This window comes from Ananas comosus, linkage group 23 (genome assembly GCF_001540865.1).
Source record: "Ananas comosus cultivar F153 linkage group 23, ASM154086v1, whole genome shotgun sequence".
Classification (NCBI taxonomy): domain Eukaryota; kingdom Viridiplantae; phylum Streptophyta; class Magnoliopsida; order Poales; family Bromeliaceae; genus Ananas; species Ananas comosus.
The window spans coordinates 4,447,863-4,472,960 of record NC_033643.1 but is presented as its reverse complement, the minus strand read 5'-3'; the positions used below and the strand labels follow the sequence as shown (position 1 = coordinate 4,472,960).

Here is a 25,098-nt window from a genome sequence, read left to right as displayed (position 1 = left end):
AAAAGATAATTTTATTGTAGTGTGCTCATAAGTATCTCCACCTCAAAAATTGTTCAACTTGACACATGGAATTACGCACTTTTCACATAAATACTCTAATTCAGCGAAGTTACACTTATACAAATTCATTTTCAAAACATCACTACATCGTGCCAAATTGCACCCATTTCCACTATAAGACTTCTAACACCGATGGACCATGAATGTGGTACTTTTCATTTCGTCGAAAATTCTTTCTAAATGCGTGATAAAACACCCTCTTTAGAAAAATTTACCGTAAAATATTCTCGGTTACTACATATATGCTCTGTCACTTTTTATTTGTACTTTTTAACAATTTTTATAAAAATATAGATTATTGCTTACAGTGTGGGAATTGAAAAAAAAAAAAAAAAGAAAAAAAAAAGAAAAAGAAAAGCTGAGTAGTGCCTTTGAGAAAAAGATCAACCTTTTGTTATATACCTTGGAATATTATCGAAAGGATAATTTTTCCATATGATTTTCATTATTCCCTATTTTTTAAGTATGAAAAACTAGAGTAGGTAATCTAAACTCTAGAAAAGAGTGGTGTAAGATATACATGGCTTAATTTCTACAAATAACATTTCTCTTATTTATTACAAGTATCACAAGTGTGCCTACAGGCACGTACATATATAATTAAATGAAACATCAAATAAATAGACTGTAATTAAATAAACCCAATGCATATATATACTTTGAGTTTAATAATTGATTATTTTCTTTGTTTTTTATTTAACACGTAGCGGTAGTTATTTTTCACGCACAACTAGCGTAATTAAAAGGAAAAGAATGTCTCAAATGGTCATACTCGTAATTAAACATGCATTTTAGGCACAGAAGAAGTTTTAGATTGGGCGACTACAACTGCAAGATTCCATTTGTTTTTTTCTTTCGCCTGAACTTCACGACTCATTACTAGTTCTTGAAAATTCGTGCACATCTACGTAAACCTGTTGCATGTAGCAAAGTAGTTGGTCAGATTAATATCAGAGAGAGAGAGAGAGAGAGAGAGAGAGAGAGCGCGTAATTAAACATACGTGTGCAAGAAGGATGGACTAGTCCATGGAATAGCAACAAAGCTTGAAGGAATCCAAGTTATGATGGAACAAGGGCACAAACGCATCAATGCTCCCGTCTCCAATGAAGGATGGCAAGAGTATAAGCAGCCCCTCCACAGGAAGATAAGACGGTACGAGGTAGTACGGGCTACCCCCACCAAAATCCAGGTCGTAGAAGGGAAACCTTGTCCAGCAATCCACCTCTAGGTTAGGGCACAGCACCATCTCATCAGCATCGGCAGTCGGCACCAGATCCTCCTCCTCGATCGCCCCAGAGCTCGAAAAATCTATAAACGACTTGAAATAGCTATCCTCCATCTTGGCGACTTCTGTGCGGATGAGATCCGCAGCATACTGGAGCGGCCTATTCAGCAGCTCCCGCACGTTGGCGCGCGGGAAGGCCCAAAGGACTAGGTTGCCCGAGTACCCATCGGGCACAGCTGGGATCATCCGCCTGCGTCCGTCCACGGCAATTCGTACGTGGGTGGTCTCGCAACCGTTGAGGCCTCGCGCCTTCGTCACAACCCTCCATAAATGAGCCACCAAGCTTTGGAACGTGCTATATGGCTGGTCTCTCCCTGCGGACGCCGTGGCCTTGAGCTTGGAGAGGAACTCCTTAGTAAAGTGCGCCTTGTGAATGGCAACCTCATTCTTTAGTGGGTTCTCCGTATTGCTGTCTCTACTGATCTTCTTGCTCTTGAACTCCACGCCACGATGCTCAAACTCGAGCTGCGGCGGCTGACGGGGGGCAAAGAGCGAGGTGCGGTCGTGCAGCGGGAGGGGGCTGATGGAAAGTCCGCGTGATGCGAGGCCCCACGAGACCAAGAAGTTGCTGGTGGCATGGCCATCAGAGATAACGTGGTGTAGCGAGAAACCTAGAACCAGAGAGCCGCAAGTGAACCTCGTGAGCTGGACCAACAGCAGCTCCTCCACACCGTCGGCACTCGGATGAAAGTCCAGCAGAGAAGGAGAGGGCTTGAAGGGCATGGCATTGCTGAGGGTGGTGTCGATAGAGGCCTCGACGAACCGCACTCCTTCATCGTTGAGGAGGATTACTCGGTTGCCTTCGGAGTCCTCCCCCAACCTACCAGCGTACTGTCCATATTCTGCTAGCGCCTTCGCGAGCCCCTCCTCGATCACGGAGTTGGGAGGAGTCGGCGGGCGAAATGCGTAGATGACAGCGACGTGTGTGTCGAAGGTGACCTTGTCGAACACACTCAGTGGAATGTGTTGAGTGGTCGTAAGTGGAGGACGAATATGATCAGCATTGTGAGCAGGCTTGATGATTCTCGAGCTCTCCACTACTATCTTCATGGAGAATTGGTTGAGCTCAACTAGAGATTAGGACGGGAAATAAAGCTAACTGAGATAGATATATTGCTCTATCCCATAAGCTATGCACACATTGGAATAAATAAGATAGTGGTGTCTGGTAGTTGCCAATGAGAAGCGGCTTCTTGGAGGAGAATGGCGCTGCCTAACCATAAGCTGATTTTCAGATCTATTGACTGTTCAGCGTTTAGGTGGAGAACTAAATTTTGGAGAACAAATTTTATTATTTTCGAGAACAGAACATATTCTGGTATAAAATAGAACAATTATAAATTTGTGTTTGAATGCATTAATTCGTGGATATTCTAAAGAATATTCTTTAATAGCGTTTGGATAAAAAGTCAAGAACAAGATCTAAATATATTTTTAAAAATAAAAATAATTAATTTATATTGGTATATTTTATATAAAATTATTTATAAAATTATTTCGTAATGTAATTTATAATATAATATTTTATGTAACAGTTTAATTTAAAATAGTATATTTATTTTATTATATATAATAATTTATTATTTATAAATTATTCATAATATATGTAATGAATAAAATATAATACTAACAATACCTTAATAATTTTAATTAATAATAGTATAAATTTCAATACAAATGATAAAATATATATAAAATATGAAAAAATAATTTTATATTTATAACATTTAATATAAAAAATAATTGAATATTAATATATAAATAATAAAACTTAATGAAATAAATAATATATTAAATTTAATTAATTTATATTATATAATAAGATTTAAGTATAATATATTATCATAAAGATATATTTATATTAATATATTTATTTATTTATCTATTTATCTAATAAAATAAAGAGAGGAACAAAGTTGTTGTGAGTTTTTCTAGAAACAATTTTTAACGAGTTGTTCCAGAACAACCCAGAATAGCCTGTTTTGATCAGAACAACCCGTTCCCCAAAGTTCCGCTAGTGTTTGGCTACAAATTGGCGAATATCCCATTTTGTTCCAGGATATCCTCCGTGCCAAACGCAACCTTAGGCTTTGTTTGGTTACGGTATATATAAAAATTGCTTATTTCAAAGATAGATATAAATTTAGATATAACTAGAAATTAAACTAATTTAATTTGCGTTTGGATGAAAATTAGGTTCTCGAAATATTAAAAATATAGCGTTTGGATAGCTAGAATAGAATAGTGAGAATAAGAATAATTATAATTTTAAAATAATAATTTTTTATATATAATTAATTAACATAAAATATTAATTAAAAATAATTTAATAAATTAATAAATTTATTAACTATGAATATAATAGTAAATTAATATATATAAATATTAGTTAATTAATTAGGTAATTAATACATTAATTAATTAATTATAAAAAATAATTTATCTTTTTAATTAGTTAGTAAATTATTTTTGTTAAATATTTAGTTAAGAAATTATCTAATTAATTAATATAAAATAATGCTATAAGAACAAATAATAGCACAGATACTTTCAAAATTAGAATCTCCAAGAACAGTTACTGAGGATCCTAGTTCAAGCAGATCCTTCTTCCCTTCTTTATCTCATCACTACTCCAACAAAATACAGAATCACCAGACAATGGTTCAGGCGCGGGAATTTCCAACGACAGTATAATATTACACAATTTAGATACGATTAGAAAAAATTCCCGCTGTAAGTATTTTTTATAGGCAAAAATTAGGGAAACAAATAATATTTTAATAGCTATTAGAAAACCCCGTTGTAAGATTTCTAACTTACAAGCAAAAGTTAGGGGGAAAATATTTTCAACCTATTATGATGAGCTAAAACCTTCTGTACAAAGGACAAAGACAGTGAGAAGGATCACAGTATAGAATTCCACAAGAACCCAAAAGGACGATTTCCATCAAAGATACAGTAAAAAAACAGTTTCGACCTATTATGAAGGCTGTCTTGATCAGTGAAGTATTGAATAACCTTAATTTTAGAAAATGATCCGCCGCTGCTTCGCGACATTGAGCTGTAAATCGAGCGACGTGTTCGACCGTATTTTCGGTCTCATCGCCGAAAAATTTGTCAAATTTCGGCATCTTCCAATTTGCCGGATATGGGTGTTCTACATCTATATTTGCAGGATATGGTGATCTAAATACAGGCCGCATTGCCGGCCTTGTGCCTACTCCGAAAGTGTTTCGGATGGCCTCTTCTATTTGCGCATATATCTCATTATTAATTCCTTGGAAAGGAACTTGCGCTGGTACGGGGTTCGGTGGTTGTTGTGCACCGAGATTTTGTGCTAAGGGATTAATTCCTTGTACATTCAAAGCTTGCCCCTTAGCCCCTACATTTTGGGGCTGGTAGGCTGCAACTGGAGGGGGTGGAGGTAACCCCCAAGTTACTTTCGGCTGTTGACCGGCGTTACCAACAACCGGTCTATAAGCCGCTTGATACTGTGCCCTCTGGTATTGGGGCTGACCAACCACCGGCGTTGCTGGATTCTGTAACACCGGCGTTATCACAGGCGCTTGTAGGCCTTCTATCGGCTGTTCATTCCGAGCTAACAATTGCCCTATTCGGACTATGTTCTCGTTAGAGGCCGTGATTGCGGCCAAAACGGCATCCAGCCGTACGGTACTTGCGTGACTATTTTGGTCCAAAATTTGTAGGACCCGAATCATTTGGCCAAGCGCTTGGGTCAAACTAGGCTCCTGTTGGCCAGATTGACCACTAGTCTCACCCTCAGCAGGTAAAACCGCTTGGCGCTCTAGGTTATTCTCCGAATTGCTGGGCTGTTCACTTCCAGAATTTCTGGGAATAGCCCTATTATGGAGATTCATGGCGTTATCATCAGCCATGCTTTATATAAAATGCAGATTTACCTTAAAAAATGAGTCCCGTCGGGCGTGCCAAAAAATTATTGGCGGCCGAAAGTCCCGTCCCTTGACCTGGTCGAGAATCCTCCTCGGGAAGAGCGTCGGGAATGATGCGCGGCCGCGGATGGTGACCCTCGAAGTTTGCGCCCACGACGGATCAAGCGATTCGGCCGATGAGGGATCGAATCAGCCGGGTTCGAAAACCTTCACAGTAAATTCGCTTCAGCGGGATGAGTCGAATGAAGAGGGGAAGCCCAGAATTCGACTGAGAGATGAGCCGAATGGCTAGAACAACACGAGATCTGGTCGGCCTGAATAGCCGAACGTGACTTTCGATTGAACAAACGTATAAGAATAGCGGAGTGATGCCCGTAGGGCAGACAGACTCCAAGTATGCTTAAGTTATGCGAACTACTCTTACGAAAAGTGGTAAATGCAGGAAAGAAAGATGTAGAAAAATAAAGGTGATTTTTTGTGCGCAGGGGCGAAGACCCTTTTTCAGGGTATCATATGCCTATTTATAGAACCGTCTTTGCGTCAGTTATTGCTCTTGCACGATCAGCCACTGTCTCCTGATTCGTAGGACCACCTTTGGCCGATCGGAACCGCTCGTAACAGCTTGCGGTTGTTATAACTCCTCGGTCCAGTGCAGCTTGTATGCGTCCGGTGTACTCTAGGTCTACTGTCTTAGCCGTCTTACGGATATGGACCCGGTGTGCCAGCTGTTCGCGCCTAACTGACTCAACAGTTCGGTAGACCAAAAAAGAAATGAAAAGGACAAAAAAGGCAAAATAGGATTAAGTTTCTAACTCGAAATGCACGAATTGAAAAAAACAAAAAAATTGACATTGCAATTAAAATTGTCAAGCCGGGTAATAAATAGTTTGGGTATTTTCTGTTAAAAATAATGCTAATCAGAGTCGAATTAGAAATGGATTACAATTTTATCTGTAGTGAGAATTGGTAGTTGAAATTAGTGATTGAGTTGAACTCTAATTAAGAATATGACTCTACTTTATATGCTATAGATAATGCGCCCGGATCGTCAATTATTTAAGTATAATTTAAATAGAGTGTGCACTTTATATTTTTTTTATTCAAGAGTCATTATTTTTTTACTTATCATATTAATTTTTTTTGTATAATAATTTATCAAATTTTTGTGGGCCCTAAAATGAAAAATATAAAACTTATATCCCTTTTAGGTGTACAAAAATAATTTCCCAATTTAATTTGCTTGCACCAAATTAAGTGTATCAGAATTATTTAGGTTTTTTTTTTTTCCCTTTCGTTTTCTACTTTATTTTAATGAGAGAGACCTCCGTACACACTGATAAACATATAAGTTAATAACAATTGTCGGTGGCTTGTACATTTGAGGCTTACATTTCTCCTACAAAAAACATGAAAAACATGTCTTGTACTAACGCTATTACGTGTCGGTGACATGTCTCCAATTCACGGTTTCTAATTTTCTTTGTAAGAAATTTATTTATACCTAGTAAAATTTAGATCTTTGATAAATAAACATCTAAACTTTTTATTTTAATAAGCAAGACATTTGAATTTTATTAATATTTTAATGGACTCCTCTACTCACCCGTAAAAACTAATTGTATAATTGCACATAATTTGGTAAAACTTTAAAGTATAAAATTTTTTTTCTCATGTTGATAATTAAATATCTTAGAATTTAATTTTTTTGCATGTGTTTTGATATTTTATTCCATCGTAATTAATTTATAACTTCAGTTGCAGAGAGGGACTATAATTTATATCTGGAGATGCTCTTGGGACTGCTCAACCAGCATAATTAATCACCACTGCTCTGACTGGCTTAATTAATTAACTTGCCTAGGCAAATTAAAGGTGTTTTTGTTGGAACAAAAATTTTATAGACATTGTTTCCAAATTGGGAACAATGTAGATGAGCGCCGCATGACTCATCCAACACGCCCTCCAGTACTCTTCCACTGTTGTTCTCTCTCTCTCTCTCTCTCTCTCTCTCTCTCTCTCTCAAAACACGTTATAAATATTTTTTTCTCCTTTCATGGCCGTCCTTTGGATGGGCCGTGCCCGTATCATTTTCAAACTAAATAGTTTGGAGACAGATGTTCATAAAATTTTTGTCCTTTTTCTTCATCGACATCTGTACGGTCGGCTCGCAATCACTTTCCCTCTCCCAGTCCGTACTCTCGTGCATCATGCACACCCACTCATAATTCTCTTCCCCAGTCTTATCCTCTCCTATCTCATACTTTTACATCTTATCTCTGTCACGGGCCCTAATTAATAATACATTTAAAAGATCTGTCGTTTTAATATTACTTTTAAAAGATCTATACTTTAGCTACCAAAACGTGTTAAATATTTTGCACTTGCAATTTTAGACCTCATAATTTTTTTAAAAAATAAATTAATATTAAGAAAACGACAAGATAAGAGAGTAATATAGTACTTTGGTAAAATATACATTTCCTTGGGAAAATATATATAGCATTGCTCTTCTCCGGGCCCAAAAAAGTTAAAGGTGTTCGTGAACNATATATATACTCTACCTATTTAATTTTGGGTTGGGTCCGGATCTGGGTACTTAATTAAGTTACTAATATACTCGTCAGATCTATTTGAGCAGCTCTGGATAGTGATTACCCATATACTACCCGTTCAAAACCGGATACGGATCGGGTCTAAATCGAATGCAGGTACCCATATACATTTTTTTTTTTATAAATTTTATCAAATAGCCTGTGGACAAACTATAAATCTCCCCAGACAAAGAGAATATGGTGTGTTTAGTTCGAAGTCGGAATCGAAATTGGAATCAAAATAAGCTGGAATCGGAATCAGAATGACTCATTACCTAATTCTGTTTGGTTTATCACCTGAATTGGAATCGAAATAAATCATTCCTATTGTCGGTGTTTGGTTCAGATAAATATAAAAAACGTAATCAAATTAATATACTAATATTATCTTTATAATATATTAATTTAAATTCAAATTAAATATTAAATATTAAAAATTTACATCAAAATTTAGAAATAATGTCAAAATTTTAAATCTATTTTTTTAAAAAAAAATTAAACTTTGAAGTTGAGTGGATAATTCAAAATATGAAACTAAATTTTGATTTATTCAAATTCAAACTTAAAATTACAATTTAAATTTTAATTTGAATCCATAAATTTAATTTAAGTTTGAAATAAAATTTGAATAAAACTTTATATAAATTAAAATTTAATTTAAATTCAAATTAATAAGTTAGATTCAAAATACTTGATTAAATTTTAATTTTTAATTTAAGTTCAAAATAAAATTTAAAATTATATATTTAATTTTTAAAGTTTAACTCATATTTTAATTTAAAAAGTTGAAAAAAATAAATTTAATCCGAATAAATATCCATTCCGTCTGGATTCAACTTTCAATCCGGCCTCCTAGGCCGGATTGAAAACAGAGGTGATTGGGGGATTCCCATTCCACTCGGAAATCGGAATCAAAATGGTACTCCTACGTACCAAACACCCACAAATGGATTCACCTATTCCGATTCCGATTCCAAGATGAAAAAGAAGCGAACCAAGCACACTCTATAGATTGTTGTAATTATTAATATTATATACTAACATTCAAAAAGAAGGAAAAAAATAAAGTGGAATAAAAAAATTTACTAAATAGAATATTCATTAAAAAAAAAAGTAGATTGTCGACTATAATTGGACAAGGGATTTGGGAAAAACACACTCATGCACACCTATAGAGAATTGATGTCGATGACGCTGATGGAAATATTGTTTTATAAAAAACTCTTAGGCGAAAATGAAACAAAAAAAATAAAGAGTAAAAAATAAAAGTAAAAAAGAAAATTAGAAAAAAGAAATGAGTAAAAAGGCGGTTAGAGTTTCAGTGTTCAACTAGGATGAAAATACTTAAAGATCCATCATTTATAAGTCCTATTAAAATTGATCCCTTAACTTTAAAAGTTCAAATCTTTTTTATTTACTATCAGATATTTCATCAGGTCCGGATTCGGATTTGATTTGAAAACTATTCCGTACCCTACCTATTTAAAAGTTTGGTTCGGGTCAGGTCCAAATCAAGTATGGATATAAAATATTCGGACCCATACCTGAAACTTTAATAGGTAATTTTTTTTACTCGTATACTATCCATTTTTTATCGGGTTCGGTTCGGGTCCGAATAGTATCCTGATCGGATATAGTATATCAGATAGTTTGGACACCTTAAGAAAAAGCATAGATCTTACCCTTCTCTGCCGTGCGACGTCCACCCGTATTATTTTCAAACTAAATAGTTTGGAGACGGATGTTCATGGAATTTTTGTCCGTTTTTCTCCATCGACATCTATAAGGTCGGCCTGCAGTCACTTTCCCTCTCCAAGTCCGTACTCTCGTGCATCATGCACGCCCACTTATAGTTCTCTCCCCCAGTCTTATCCTCTCCTATCTCATACTTCTACATCTTATCTCTATCACTGGCCCTAATTAATAATACGTTTAAAAGATCTGTCGTTTTAATATTACTTTTAAAAGATATGTACTTTAGCTACCAAAATGTGTTAAATATTTTGCACTTGCAATTTTAGACCTCATAAATTTTTTTTTAAAATAAATTAATATTAAGAAAATGACAAGGTAAGAAAGTAATATAGTACTTTGGTAAAATATACATTTCTTTGGGAAAATATATGTAGCATTGCTCTTCTCTAGCCCCAAAAAAGTTAAAGGTGTTCGTGAACCGGATCGGATCTGGATAGTTGATATACTGAGCAAATTTGGATGATTCGTCGGTTTCCGTTGCTATCAAAAGGATTGTTGCCGTGGATGTTGATTGTAGAGTCGTTCGTGCCAAGCAAGCTGGAATGGTAGCCATGTGGAAATTACACCATACTTAATTTTGGAATAGAGTGGCACCCAATTGTGCAATCTCGTGACGGGATTTGATTTTGAGTTGTGAGATCATCGTTGGGATTAAGTTGGCGATTGGATGTTGCATCGCCTCTCTTTGGTGATTGATATCATGTGAGTACTTCGGTGGAGTTTTGATGAATTGGGTAACGGGTGTGACCCCGGATTCTTGCTATGGACAGCGTCGTTGAATCCGCCTCAAGAGGATATACGATAGAATTCTATATTTAAGAGTAAAGCGAAGCAGAGCTAGGCTTTGCCCTCAACTTAGATGAGGAAAGTGAGAACTGGAATTTAACCTTGGGAGCACTTGGATTCGTAAGGACCAACTGATGGGCTTGTTGAACAAGCGCGGGTTAGAGATGGAACTTTCCGGTGAAGACTTGGGTTCGAGGAGCTTTTGTGGAAGTTTGGCTTGTGTTATGCCAAAGCCTTGGCGTCGCGGGATCTTGTGTGTTTTGCTGTGGAGCATTCCGGCACGCTTGAGACCTTCATGGTATGTTTGGTGTGTTGTTGGAGCGCTTCTTCCATTCTCTTTAGATGGGTCTGTTTCGTGGTTGACCCACAGTTTCGCGGACGAAACTCCTTTTTAGGAGGGGAGAATGTAACACACTGAACTTTTACAAATTGCAAGGTTTGAGTGTTTGATTTGTGTTTCGAGCTTTTTCACATTTTTTGTAGGGTTGTAGACAGTGTTTCGACCTATGGCTCGCATCCCGAGAATGGAGGTTTAAAACTTTGCACCAAAACCCAAAAAGACGGATTTTTGGTCTACTCTCGGATTTGCCTCAGCAGGGCTGTGTACCGGTACAGCCTTGATGGTTGTACCAGAACAGATTTTGTACCGATACACTTGATGATTGTACTAGTACAAATGCGATTTTTCAGCCAACCCGAGCCTCGGGTTTGTGCGTACAGGGTTTTGTACCGATACACTTTCCCGTGTACCGGTACACTTTGCCAGATTTCAATCTAGATGTTTTTAGGGGGTATTTTTGGAATTGTAGCTATACTGCAAATAACCCCACGCCCCTCTTGGTGTTCCCTGAGCTGGGAAGCAGGGAAGAGAAGGTAAGGGAGTCCTCTATCCCTCATCTTTGATTTTCTTTAATTCATGTGGGGATTTTGAGGTTTAAACCTTTTTTTTTGCTCTCTTTTGCTTCTTGGTACAACCTACACCATTGGAGAAGCCTTGAGCTCGTGGTTAGAGCTCGTGGGAGGAGAGAACATCAACCCTAGCTGGTCTCTTGGGTATTTGGGAGCTTCTTGAGAGGTTAGTTGCTTACTACTTCTCTTTTGATCATGATTCTCATGAATTTCATGTTGAAACCCTAGATATGTGAAATTAGGGTGTGATTTGGGGATTTTTGAACTAGGGCTTTTGGAGCTCAATTGATTGGATTAGAATCTTCCCCTAGGTGGGATTGGAAGGGTTCTAGCTCTCATTTGGAGCTTGAGAGGGATTTTCTACACTATAGGTGAGTTTTGACCCTTTTGTTGAGTTGGTTAATGTTTAACCTATGTGTTGTTCGTAACGTTCGTGTAACACTCCTAGTTTAACCTTTAGGGAGCTAGGAGGCTTGTGGACACCTTCGTCGGTACAAACGAAGGATTGCGAGGAGACTTGATTGGTTTGACCTCACCAAAACGGGATAAATTTTTCCTATGATGGTTTTTATTCATTGTAAAATGAAAATGCATGCATATTCATACTAGATAGAATATTTGAGAATTTTAGAATGCTTAAAATGCACATGTATTATACAATACATATGGGATCTCTATGTAGTAGAGAGTTTTTATGTTCGGCTTAGGGCCTATGGTTAGCATTCTTATACTTGGTTTGGGATCATATTTCATTTAGTGAAAATGATGAGTACATTGCACTCTTGGGCTTAGAACTCATGCTTGGCATAGGAATGAGCTAATGTCATAAAGTGGCATTGGGCTCGGCATATGAATGGATTTAGTAAGCTAATGTCATAAAGCGGCATTAAGCTTGGAATATGAATAGGCATGGTAAACCTATTGTCATGAAGTGGCATTAGTGTTGGAATGAGATTTGGATATAATGAGATATAATGTCATTTAGAGACATCGAACTTAATGAATGGTTAAACCTTCACTTGAGACATTGGACTAGACCTGTGGGGTCGCTAGTGAGTATTTCCATATTAGAGACATCATGACGAGATCCGTGATACGATGACTATACTTGCTTGCCATTTGTGCTCATTCGCACATGCTTGTGAGGGTCGCTCCCTACAAGCCGGCACTCCGGAGTTGGCCTTTGTGACGCAGTTTGCTCGTGCGGGATTGAGACGCCTGTTGGGTCGCGTGGGACAGCCTCATTCCAGCTTGGGATGATGAACTACCATGGGCAGCTCGGCGGCGAGACACCTGTAGGGTCGTGTGGGACAGACTCATTCCTAGCCTGGAATGACGGGCTACCACAGGCAGCTAGGCGGCACAAGCTGGACTACACAAGTGTAGGTCCTAAAAGAGATTAAATGAGAACATTAAACAATATTATGACAATCACTACTTGATAGCATAGAGTAGTTGGATTATTGGACTTTGGGACAAGTAGTATACTTGATAGTATTAGTTGTTGCATCATAGTATACTTGGTAGCCATGATAGAGCATAATTGTTACGTATTGGCAAATTGGAATCATGATAGAATAGATGTACACCATGTTGACATCATGTATACTTGTGGTATAGTAGAATAGTATTTTATTATATGCTTTTATTTTCGCAGTTATTTTCAGTTATTCATATCTGCTCTCTTTTGGACCAAGTGGCGCACTTTGTTCAGGTCAGTAATTGCCCACTGGGAGCTATAAATTATAGTTCTCACGCTTCCTGTTTTATGATTTTCTTTCAGAGCCTTCCACACCGGGAGATGCTCGGGGTCGCGGGATAGGTATCGCTTCGGACTAGCTAGCGAGGGACTTGTCGATAGGTGGTCCACCTCTCTTTTGTTTTTTTTTGGAGAGGTTGAGAGATTTGAACCTTTTTGTAGAGACCACCCCTTATATGTATCTTGAGATTTATGATGTATTAACCTATGTTTTACTTTAGTGGTTTAGTTATCTTTAATTCTACTTGTTGATAGAACTTAGCTGTATACTTATTCTGATATCTCTAGATACTCTTTATTTCTTGTTCACTTATCGCTTTTGTTGTAGACGCCTTATATGTGCTGGCATATGGCGAGTCTGGGCACGCATCGGGCGGGCCTATGCCGGGTCCCGGGGCGTGACAACTATACCATAAAATCACATCATTTTATGTGATTTTACCAGGTTTTATGGCTCGACAGCACAAACTGAGAGCTTTCGAGGCTTGCCGAGACACACAATGATAGGTCTCGACGTGTCGAAGGCCGTGCTTATGATTCGGAGCACAACCGTCCACTGTGGGAGGCGCGGGAGCGACTCAAAGTTCAGCGAAGCTGCACGCTGAAACTAAAACGTGTCTAAATCCCCAATCTGGGGCTCGGTGACCCCAAATGAGGTGAGCACTGTGATCAGCTCTGAACGATGATCACCGTGCTCAACTTCGAAGGCATCGGAATAGCCCTGGGTCGCCAACATTGCGATTTGAACTGTAAATAATGCACAAAACAGCATAAAATAAAGCTCACCAGGGCAAGAAGGCCTATGGCATGGCCGGCGGTGGCTCGGCGGCGGGCACACCTGCGGCAGGCGGGCGCATGCAACGTAGGGAGGCCAGGGCTTGCATTGGCCTACAACGGAAGGCGGCGGCGACGACGGGCATTGATGCCCTAACCACACGAACCCGTGAAAAACACGGGCCTAGTCCGACTGATAGAGAGCTCTGGCGACGAGACCGCCGGTGGCGGACGAGTGCGGCCGACCAGGCAGAGCCAGCGTGCACGCCGACCGGCGGTGGAAGGTAGCGGCGGCGGCGCTGGAGCACCCCGAGCTCGCCCGGGCTTGGCTCGGGCTCAACGGTGCATTGACGGTCGGGCAGCGGCCGGGGGAGCACCAGGGCGACGGTGAAAGGTCGCTGGAGGTCGATGGAGGGCGGCACGGCCTGCCCTAGGCGGCGGCGGCGGCGCATGGGGACAAGGATGACCTCGGCTCGGCCCTAGCTGGTCTGGGGAGGCCGCAGGCTGCCAGATGCGGCAGCGGCGGGGGCAGGCGGGTGGAGTCACCGGAGGTTGAGGGAGGGCGTCGCGGCTGGTCCCAGGCAGCTGCGGCTTGCAGGCAAAGAGCTAAACTCAGCTTGGCCCGAGCTAACCTCGGCTCTGTCGCAGGGCGCCCAGGCAGTGATGGCGGCGCGCGGGGTCGACGGGGATTGACGAGGGAGTCGCCGGAGACCAAGGATGCGGCCAGGGTAGGGGGCCCAAGGGTTAGATCACTTCAGGGGTGGTCCACGACAGAGATGGTGGAGGAGATGGTGGAGAAAGGCAATGTAGCTCTTCTTCGGTGGCTGGAGGAGCTCGCCGGCGGCCGGGGTACGCGCAGCGAGGTCAGGGAGGGGTGCTGGTGATGGCTAGGGCGCAGCTAGAGGAGCTAAGGCAGCTAGGGTTAGGGTTTCGTGCATGAAACCCTAAATGCCCAATGTATATATATTGGCCATTATGCGACTTAGTCCTTCAGAGATGCATATTTTCAGCCCAGCCTCTCACAGCGGGTGTATTTCGCACATACGCACCTTGACGTTCAAAATCGCGCAAAACGATACAAAATATTGGGCTTTTCGTGAATTTTTTTATTTTGTCAATTTCGACCCCTCAGTGAACATTATGCGATTTCGAGAGATCCGTCCGTCGGATTTCTGATCGGATTGTGCCAGTGAGTTCAGCACGACTGGGGTATCGAATTAATCTACTATTTTGTTTCACCAGATTTTGTCGCCGATTTGCGACGAAATTCATCCCCTCTCCAAATTTCCAAAAAACCACACTTACATATTTGTGTAAGTCCAATAAACCCCTTTTTTCTTGTACATCAAACCCAAATCCGTCCATTGGCTCCAGGATAGTCGATCCATCAAAAACGAGCTATTGGATCACTATAAATGGAGTCCAATATGCACCAGAAGGCATCTCCACTGATTGGCCTCTCCGGAAAATCGAAGTTACTATTCACTTTAAGTGATCACTAATTAAAGGTCGCGTAACTTCTCCATCCTAACTCGTTTTATCCTGAAACTTGACGAGTGCATATGTAATTAAATTACACATGAAAACATCGTTAACAAAGAGTCTAGTTATATTGTCAAAATCTCAGTTCTTACAATAAAATGCAAATTGTATAGGTGTTTGGTGAGTATATAAGTAATTTAGAGTTTCTTGACTCTTTGGAGAATTGGAGTCATGATTTTGCGAATGATGCTTCAAGCGATATGAAGCACAGACTGTTTAGGTATTTGGCCTGGTATCTAAGCACTTTAAGGTTTATTGACTTCTTTAGAGCATCTGAAATCATGAGTTTGCAAATATACTTCAAGATGTATAAAACACAAATGGTCTAAGTACTTGCTTAACTATATAAGTACTTACAGTGGTCTTTTTTTTATGATTTTGCATATATTATTTTTGAGCTTAATAAATGCACTATCTGCTTAAAATACAAAAACAAGATTCTATTTAAAAAGGAAGTTCATAATCGTCTGAAAATTTGATGTGTTGTTCTTGACTCTTGTCAAAGCAACTCCTTTTGAATTTCACATTCTCAGGCTAATTAGTGATCAACTAGACTTTTCCTTTGTGCTCTCTAGTACTTTAAGAAATTAATCTGCCAGTAGACTGAAAGGCTTTGATATATTAGATCTGAATTATTAGCAGAAGCATTAGAAGAGATTACATAGTATATGCTTCTACTATGTGGTTATATTACTTGGCTGCTAAAATCATTTATAGAATGATATTTGCCATATGCTAATTTGTCAGTGATAACAAAGGGTCTCTGTTTTGTGTAGTCAAGGGCCTCCTAGCCTATCATTCGACCTGCTAATTATTCAGCAAAGCATCTAGTGTAGTTCTTTTTATTACCGTTGCTTTTTTACTTTAATATGGTAGTCATGCACATCCTACTAATGTAATTTAGGTACTATTGTGTGAATGACATATCTGTTAATAGTTTTTCTAGTCATTACTAGCTAACCAGTAAATCCACAATTTCATGGTGCAAGAGTGATCTGTACACACACATTCCTTCTCAGTTCTCTCTTAAAAAAAAGGAAAAAGAAAGAATGAAATGGTCTCATCTTTTATTCATCTTATTCGTGATCTTCAGGTAGCTTAAAATTTCATGGCTTCTTATTATCTTAAAACTATAATCCTGTAGACTAGATTTATGAGTTGTTTTTGTTTTTTGTTTTTCATATGCATATATTTTTTTCATAATTGGCCACCATTTTTCTTCTACCACTTGGTGAGTTAGACATTTAAATAATATATTGGATGCTCTGTGACTATTGTAGGAAATTCATAGTCTCCAGAACGAAGGTGTTTCCACAGATGATATTTCGTCTCATCTTTCGCCTTGGGCATCTGTGTTATTCGAATTTTTGCCATCATTCATCAGAAAGGAGGTACTCCCTCCTATCCATTGTAATGCAATGGCTTTCTATACTTTCCTAATTCCTTTAACTGAATATTTTGGTGCTTGACTAATAAGAACATCTTCTTTGATCCAACTGCTTCTCTAGCCAGAGTCTGACAACACTGCACAGTTGTCCCAAGTAGATGCGTTTCAAGTGCTTTATGCATTGAAATTGTTTTATACGTCTATGCACTTATTTATTGTAATTATGTGCAGATTGAGATAGAGAAACTTCTAGCCACTTTGGTCGAAGCAGAAATGGACAAGCGAATAGTAGGTTTTACTTTTTTAAATCTGTGTACAAGTTAGGACTTCAAAGATTCAAACCTAACTAATTGTACATAGTTGATGAGGTCTTAAGGAGTACTTTTATTAATAATTCAGCTGCCTGACTGCTTTGTGTAATTCTGTACCAAACTTTCTGTTCTTCCAATCTCTGATTTCTACCTCAACAATGTAAATAGGGTTAATTACGAAATTCTTAAAGCATGGTTAGTTATGCTGTTAAATCTAGTTTCCCTTTCAAGGTCCATAAATTCAATGGCATTTTTGCTGAAGTTGCAAAGTATCTACAGTATGTTGGGTTCTACGTGGGCTGCATTATTTCCATCTTTCACGTCTTTGCTTGTACACTATTGTTTTTGCTAGGTTTTCTTCTCAACGAATTACATGTCCTTGTGACAAGCGTGCAGTATATTAATGCTTAATTATAGATGTAGTAAAATGCAACAGTTGTTCTTCTCATTTAGTTCTACCTTGTATTCTAGTTGAACAATTACCTTGTCAAGCAATTTAATATTTTGGAGTAAAGTGCTGCTAAAATAAGTTGTTCTATATCTTGCAATTTTGTATGTAAAATTGCTAAAAGATGTATTGCCATTTTTTGCAAGTCCATCCCTGTAGCTGCTAAATTTGAAGAAACAAATAGAAGATGAGCTAAATAATTGAATACTTATCTGTGTCAATTGGCAGAATTGTGCCATTCAGAAATAGTGAAGTAGACAAGTGGCAGAGGAAGACACAAGTGACAACTGGCACTTCTGCTTTCAGGGCAAATTGCATGCTTTTAATCAGGTTTCTCACTCTATTCATCTGCTTTATATAACAGCAGCTTATTTAAGATTTTGGGACATATGAATTATGTATTCTTCTTTCCTATATTTTCCTGTCTATGTGCTCAGAAAATTAGTGATCAAGTAAATGCTTACATGAGAGAGCCAAGCAGAATGATTAAGCGGATGCAATTAAGAAGATCATCTGCTGATATATTTGGAAAAGTAAGTTGCACGAACTTCTACTTTGCAGGAGTTTATTTTCCTTAAGAATTTGAACAAATTAAAGACACGTTTTGTCACGTCTCTTGTGTTCATGCCTTCCCTCTCCATCATCTCCACCATCCTCCATCTTTTCTGCCCTTGGACCACCCTAGGTGATCCCTCACCCTTAGGCGCTCCTCCGGCAACCTTCCCCGACCGGCCACAGCCTCCCCCGAGCGCCATATTCACCATTGTTTCAATATGCAGCTAGCTCGGATGGTGCAGCTGAACTTCGTCGCGCCGCCTGCCGCCGGCCACGCCTCCTCCCCTCGACTCCAGAGGTTGGCCACACCCCTCCTATGCTTGCTTCGGACTTTGTCGTGGTCGGAGAAGCGATGCAGCCCGAGGTGATAGAGGCCCGTGCGGGCTCGATTTCTCCCCGCGCCGCCATCGCCGCCTTCCGCCGTCGGCCAGCGGGAGCACCGGCTCCCCCTGGTCGGCCGGACCCGACTGCCGCCGGCGCTCCCCTCCACCGGGGGTCCCTGCCTGCCGGGTTGGAGCCGAGCTCCCGTTTGTGTTTGCGGCTAGGGCATCAATGCCCGCCGCCTACGCTGCCTCCCGTCGCCAGCCGATGCGCGCCTCGGCCTCCCTCCGTCGCTCGCACCTTTCTTCCGCCGGCGTGCCCGCCGCCCGGCCGCCGCCGGCTGTGCCGTAGCTCCACCTTGCCCGGTAAGCTTTTTTCATAAGCAGTTTGTGCACTGTTTTGGGTTGCCTTCACTGTTCCGGCGACCCGGGGCTGTTCCGATGCCTCCGGAGGTGAGCACAGTGATCGTCAGTCAATGCTGATCATAGTGCCCACCTCATTTGGGGTCAACGAGCCTCTGATTAGGGAATTAGATGCATTTTAGTTCCTGTGCGCGCTGTTCACAGAATTTCGCATCGCTCGCGCTCTCTTCACAGTGGCCGGCCATGCTCCGAATCATGAGCATGGCCTCTGGCATGTTGAGACTTATCAGCGTGTGTCTCGGCCATCCTTGAAAGCTCTCGGATTGTGCTGTCGAGCCATAAAACCGGATAAAATCACATAAAATGATGTGATTTTATGGTATAGTAGGGGTTTTTATTGCAATTGTATGTTTCGTGGTTGCTGTTAGCAGTGTGTGCGGACATCAGGTGACCTCTGGACTGGTTGTCCAAGGCCCCTGGCCTTCTCGGAAATCAGATGTTGATTTTCAGTGCGTTTTTCGGCAAAATCCGCCGATGGAACGCGATTTCGGTTCGGATTCTTCCGACGGTGCCTCATGGTATATTGTGTAGTCGCTGAGCCTTGTTGGCTAGTCATTCATGTCGTTTCGAAGGTTCGGAAACGACGGGTGAGCGACGGTGGGTTCTGGTGTCCAATTTGACATTTCCGGGAACCCAGATCGGAACGATTATCCGACGATAATCGTTTCGTTGTGAGGATGTACGTTTGCTGCCATGTCACACAAATAATTGAGTGTAGTGGCAGCGGGTGACTCGTAGAGCGAGTCGGTGAGTTCCGAGACAGTTCGTGGGTCCTCGCGGAGTCCTGATGCGATTTTCGGGACTTCCGGCGTATTGCGGCAATCGGTTTTGGGAACCGATTCCCGTAGGGTTATTGGTGGGGTTTGTGAGTTAGTGATTCATGTTGTGGGTTGGACGCTAACCCGGTGGACCCTTCGTAGGTCCGGTTGTTACTTCCTCCGTAGTTGGAAGGCCAGTACCATATTTGTACAGATGGGTTCTTCGATCCGAAGTCGGTACAGCGGTGCACGCTCGGTGATATCTTCTTACCCTTGTTCTCCCGTTATTACTCTACAAGCATATAATATATGTTAAGCCTAGCACCTATACTACGTTTTCTTGTTGCTCTACTTAGCTGCTTTGCATATCCTGTATCATGTTTAGAGTAGAGCGGTTTCGTGATTATTTGTGAGATTGTGACCTAATGGGTCAGTGCGCTGCATCTGTTTTGTGATCTAGTTGGTCGGTTGTTGTATTCCGTGTCTGTGACCTGTTCGGTCGGTTTACTGCATTGTTATTGTGACCTATTTGGTCGGTTGGACTACTTGATGACCTATGCTGTCGGTGTGCCCTGAGGGGCAGAATTGTTGGCTAGTGGCTGACGGTTAGTTCTGAATTATACCGATGTATGATGTGACATTTCGTGACCTATTCATCGGTTCTTGTGTATATAAATGTTAGTTGACATTGAGTGGTCGATACTTGCATGTCTTCGAAGGGATGTTGAGTTGTTCCATCCTAGTTGACCTGAGTGGTCAGTATTTGTGTTCCTTACAGTTCGATGACCTATTGGTCAGTGTGCCCCGAGGGGCTGTGGTTGTCGGCTAGTTGCCAACGGTTGGCTATTGAGCATATTAGCATTGATCGACACTGCTCGCACACATTTCACGAATACCAACGGTTTGGCCACCGCAAGAGGGTATTCTTTTTCAAAAAAGTGGTTGGGAATACTAGCCCGTGAGACCCGGGTGCTTTATGCGAGGGTTATATGCTTTCAGACCCGGGTGCTTTATGCGAGGGTCATGTGCTTTCAGACCCGGGTGCTTTATGCGAGGGTCATATACCTTTTAGACTCGGGTGCTTATGCGAGGGTCATTTACAGGTTTGAGTAGTTGTGGCACAGGCCTGAGGTCTACGGACTGATAGGGCAGTTTCGATTAGGTATTTTGGACTTGTCGTCCGGTTGATACATACATACATACAGTAGCGGTAGTTGTTCATTTATACATATATCGTTCGTTTATTATCGTTGTTACTGTATTATCCTTATCCATGCCTTTGTTTATTCTCCGTGACTAGTGAGTACCCCTCGCCCTCGTCGGCTTGTGGTACCCACTGGGAGGGAAGATATATTTATATGTTCTCACCCCCCACCCTCATTACAGGTGAGGTAGCGGGTCCTAGTGGGACGGTTCGTGAGGAGCGCACTTAGCGGTTTGGTAGAGCTTTCGGACCTGTCCATTCAGTTTAAACTCTTGACATGCTTTCCTTAAATAATGACTTAGAATGCATTTATGGTTCAGTATTTCATGAAAATTGAATAATTGGGATTTCATGAATGTAATAAAGGATTTGTGATATTTGCAAACTGAAATAGTTTTCTACCCCTCGTGGTAGCGAATTTTAAAAAGGAAAAGGTTTTCGTGTGGGAAACAGTTTTGAAAAGAATTTTCTGGTTTTCCTGATTATTAGTATTTCAAAATAAATTTCCGGATAGGAAACATTTCAAACTGGTAGATGTGGATTTATGAATAATTGTGATGCATTAAATGTGAATGTGAATGGTGTATGAATATGTGTATGTTCATATGTGATGGTTGTATTCTGTATTATGTATCTTGTACTTGTACGACGCCGTACAAATACAGGGGAGACTCTGTCCGTGTGAACAGTAGACTCTCTATATTTATGGCGGCTCTGACATACCCTGAGAGTCGGATTTTTTTTAAAAAAAAAAAAATTGGGTACTTCTGCTTTGCTTTTAAATCAAAAAGGCACCCCGGGGTGTGACAAGAACACAGTGCTCTTACAAAAACTGCAGCATTTTGTAAGAAAGTAAAAAACAAAAAAAAAATTATCCGCCGAAAAGTAGAAAAGTACTTGCCGTATTCTTACAAATAATAGGATTGTAAAATATTAAAATTTACTAATTAGATTGAAGGCGAAAGAGAAGACATGCGAGCCTGAAAAGATTAGATATTCAACTCATAAACTATTTTTCTTCAGATTATAATATCGTATTTCATATAATTATTTTGTATTTTGAACTATTAGATATATTTTTATGTTAAATTATAAATAATGTTTTATATAAATTAAACTATTGATAGTATAAAGTTGAGAATTTTAAACGACTCGTTTACGGCTCGAGCTCACTCGACTCGAAATTAGGCTCGCTCGAGTTCGACTCAAATTATTCTCAAGCCAAGCTTGAGACAAATTTAAGCTCGAAATTAATTTCAAGCCGAATTTGAGCTAAGATAAGCTCGCTCGAGCTCGGCTTGTTTCTACTCCAAATTAGAGATAATCATTAATTTTAAAAGCTGGGGGTTATTAGAAAAATATAACTAATTCGCTTAAAATATATAGACACAGCGTTTATGAGTTTCAATTGCGACTCCGTCAAACCATCTTAACACCATTTCAAATATGACTCGGCCCAATCCGATCTTCCGCCATTTTGAATATGACTCGCCTAATTTGACCTCCCACCGCAAAGCAGGATACTGACCTCTTTAACCCAACAAAATGGTCATGCAATGATATTGGGCTTGTGGTCTGCATCTTATGCTCTGTTCAAAAACTGAGAAATATATTTACTTTGCTTATAGACATGCTTACATTATTTTGTTGTCGTTTTTCCTTTTTTTCTCTCTATTTTTTTATGAAACATCAAGAATTGCTTTTTATTCAAATTTAAAAAAGGTTAGAAATTAGCTAAGTTGTGGAGTCCTTTTTTTTAGAGAAAATTAACAATCTGTCCGTTTCGTTCATCTCTTGAAATTTAATTCGATCAGCTAGATATGTGAAACATCTATATTTTAAATTTGAGATATCGGATACCGGCCATCAAGTCTTTAGCTAACTCCGGTATGTGCAAGTAGCCTAATTAAGTTACATAGTTTTATGGCTCGATCTATGGTGATTCTTATAACTGTAATATAAGTAATTAATTGTGTGTTTTTATCAAAACTCTAAGATAAAATCAAAAAGTGCTTTAGAACCGTATCTTTGTCCTGTTATTCAATAGCAAAGAATTAGATTTTGGGTTGAAAAAGCATCTTGTTGAATGCCTCGGTGACAAATTACATGGTACAATTATTATTTTTATTTTATTATATGAATCTACTTTCATGAATCAGCTTCTAAAGAATAGAGAATTGATATTTGCAGATCTTATTTCGTTATCGCGTAGCAAGATAAGTAAAATTCAAATTTTTTGCGACAATAACAAAAATTGTTAGGACATTACCAAGCCCACCCATAGAACACAGTGTTCTTACAAAAATTGCAGCATTAAACTCTATACTAAAGTTGAAACTAAATGCCGTTCCTCTGTCAAACCACATGGCCTTTCTTTTATATGGGTTTTCTCTCTCTCCCTCACAAGTTCTCCCTCCCTCACATGGACTCACATGGGCTATGTTAAAGGAGCATGTACTATGGAACATTTTGTTTTATGCACCCTGTGTATCATGTTAAACAATAATGATTTTAAAGACAAGCTCAATTAAAATCAACCAGAAGAACGTCATCTTAATTTTACAGTTCTGAACATTTTCTTTGTCGCCGAAAGGTCTACGAACTAAAATCTTTATCAGATTGCTGTTATTTTTCGTCCTCACTTTTGGAGTGTCAGAATAACACGAAACTTTAAATCTAGCCTAAGAAAAATAATTCCGGCATATATTCAAAGTTTAATATTTTTATTACACTGTGTATCTCCTAAAAAAAAAAAACTATATTCCTTACAGAAAATTCTAAATCTCTTGTTTTTATTCCAATTTCACCATGAATTATTTGTAAATTGTCTTTTAATTTTTTAAGTCCAATAGAAATAGTATCTCACCCACAAGATAACCTTTTCTTTTATAAAATTTTTCATACTATATAGAATATTCCTTCTCCTTTTGCTTTCTTTCTTATCATTCCGATGCATTTATCCTACCCAACTTTTTCTATATATACCAATATTGTTTAACATCAAACATAAGGTGCATGAAACAAAAAATATATCTCATAATACATAGAATATTTTCTTGTCCTTTTGCTATCTTTCTTATCATTAGAGTGCATGCATCCTCCCCCCAAAAGCTTTTTCCATATGTAGCATTGCTGTTCACCATCAAACAGGTGCATGAATGTGTAGATTTGTCTCTACTTATTTAACTACGTGAAGGAATGTTGTATATAATGTGAATGTTATATATATCTGTATGTTTGTCTCTATTTATCTTACATAATGTGAATGTTATATATATCTGTATGTTTTGTGATAAATAAATATAATGAAAGTCATATTATTAGCTCTCAATGTTACGACCTCTCGCCGCGAAGCGCGGGTCATTACACTATTTTGTAAGAAAGTAAAAAAATATATATTATCTGCCGAAAAGTAGAAAAGTACTTGCCGTATTCTTACAAATAATAGGATCGTAAAATATGAAAAATTTACTAATTATATATATATATATATATATATATAGAGAGAGAGAGAGAGAGAGAGAGAGAGAGAGAGAGAGAGAGCTGAGCTAAAATGCTATTGATAGCAAACGGGCTTCGTTGTCATCCATTTGTTTTCGATGATGGAGCCTCCAAATTGACGATCGGTACCGTTGAACATTATCTACACCACTTGAAGTATCTAGAAATCAAATTTTATACTTTTTCGATACTGTTCTCTTATCCATCAAGTGAACACAAAATGAACGGCTGAAAATAAATATTCTTTAAAAAGTGATGATAAGAATCTTATAATCAAGATCGAGATAATAGATCTTGCTCTAAATAGTTTAAAGAATTTTCTAACCAAAATTCAATTGATTTGGATATTTTTACACCGTTAAACGAGAAAATGCCTTATATCGACCATTAAAATTACAAGTTTTGAAACCCTTTGATCATTAGGTCAATGATATCAAATAGATTTGAAATTTGGTTTCTAGATGCTTCAAGTGATATAGATCATGCGCAACGGTGCCGATCGTCAATTTGGAGGTTTCATCATCGAAAATAAATAGATGGCAACGGAACTCGTTTGTTATTATAGTATTCTACCTCAACTCTATGTATATATATATATATATGTATATATGTATATATATGTATATATGTATATATATGTATATATATGTATATATACATATATATATATATATATATACATGTATACATATTTATACCCATGCCATTCGCAGATAATTATACATACGTACATACATATACATATATGTATATATATATAGAGTTGAGCTAGAATACTATTGATAGCAAACGGACTCCGTTGCCACCCATTTGTTTTC

The 25,098-nt window shown here is 39.0% G+C and overlaps 1 protein-coding gene across 1 annotated transcript; it reads right to left on the bottom strand.

The window, feature by feature from the left end:
• On the bottom strand, window positions 724-2,502 carry LOC109728246 (agmatine coumaroyltransferase-2-like). The gene is made up of 2 exons (XM_020258612.1): window positions 1,062-2,502; window positions 724-974 (listed from the first exon to the last, which is right to left on the bottom strand). Exon 1 carries the CDS (start codon window positions 2,394-2,396, stop codon window positions 1,080-1,082), a length of 1,317 nt encoding a protein of 438 aa, XP_020114201.1. The 5' UTR covers window positions 2,397-2,502; the 3' UTR covers window positions 724-974; window positions 1,062-1,079.

Coding starts and splice junctions, on each gene's coding strand:
- LOC109728246 (XM_020258612.1), bottom strand. CDS start 2,396: ATGAAGATAGTAGTGGAGAGCTCGAGAATCATCAAGCCTGCTCACAAT.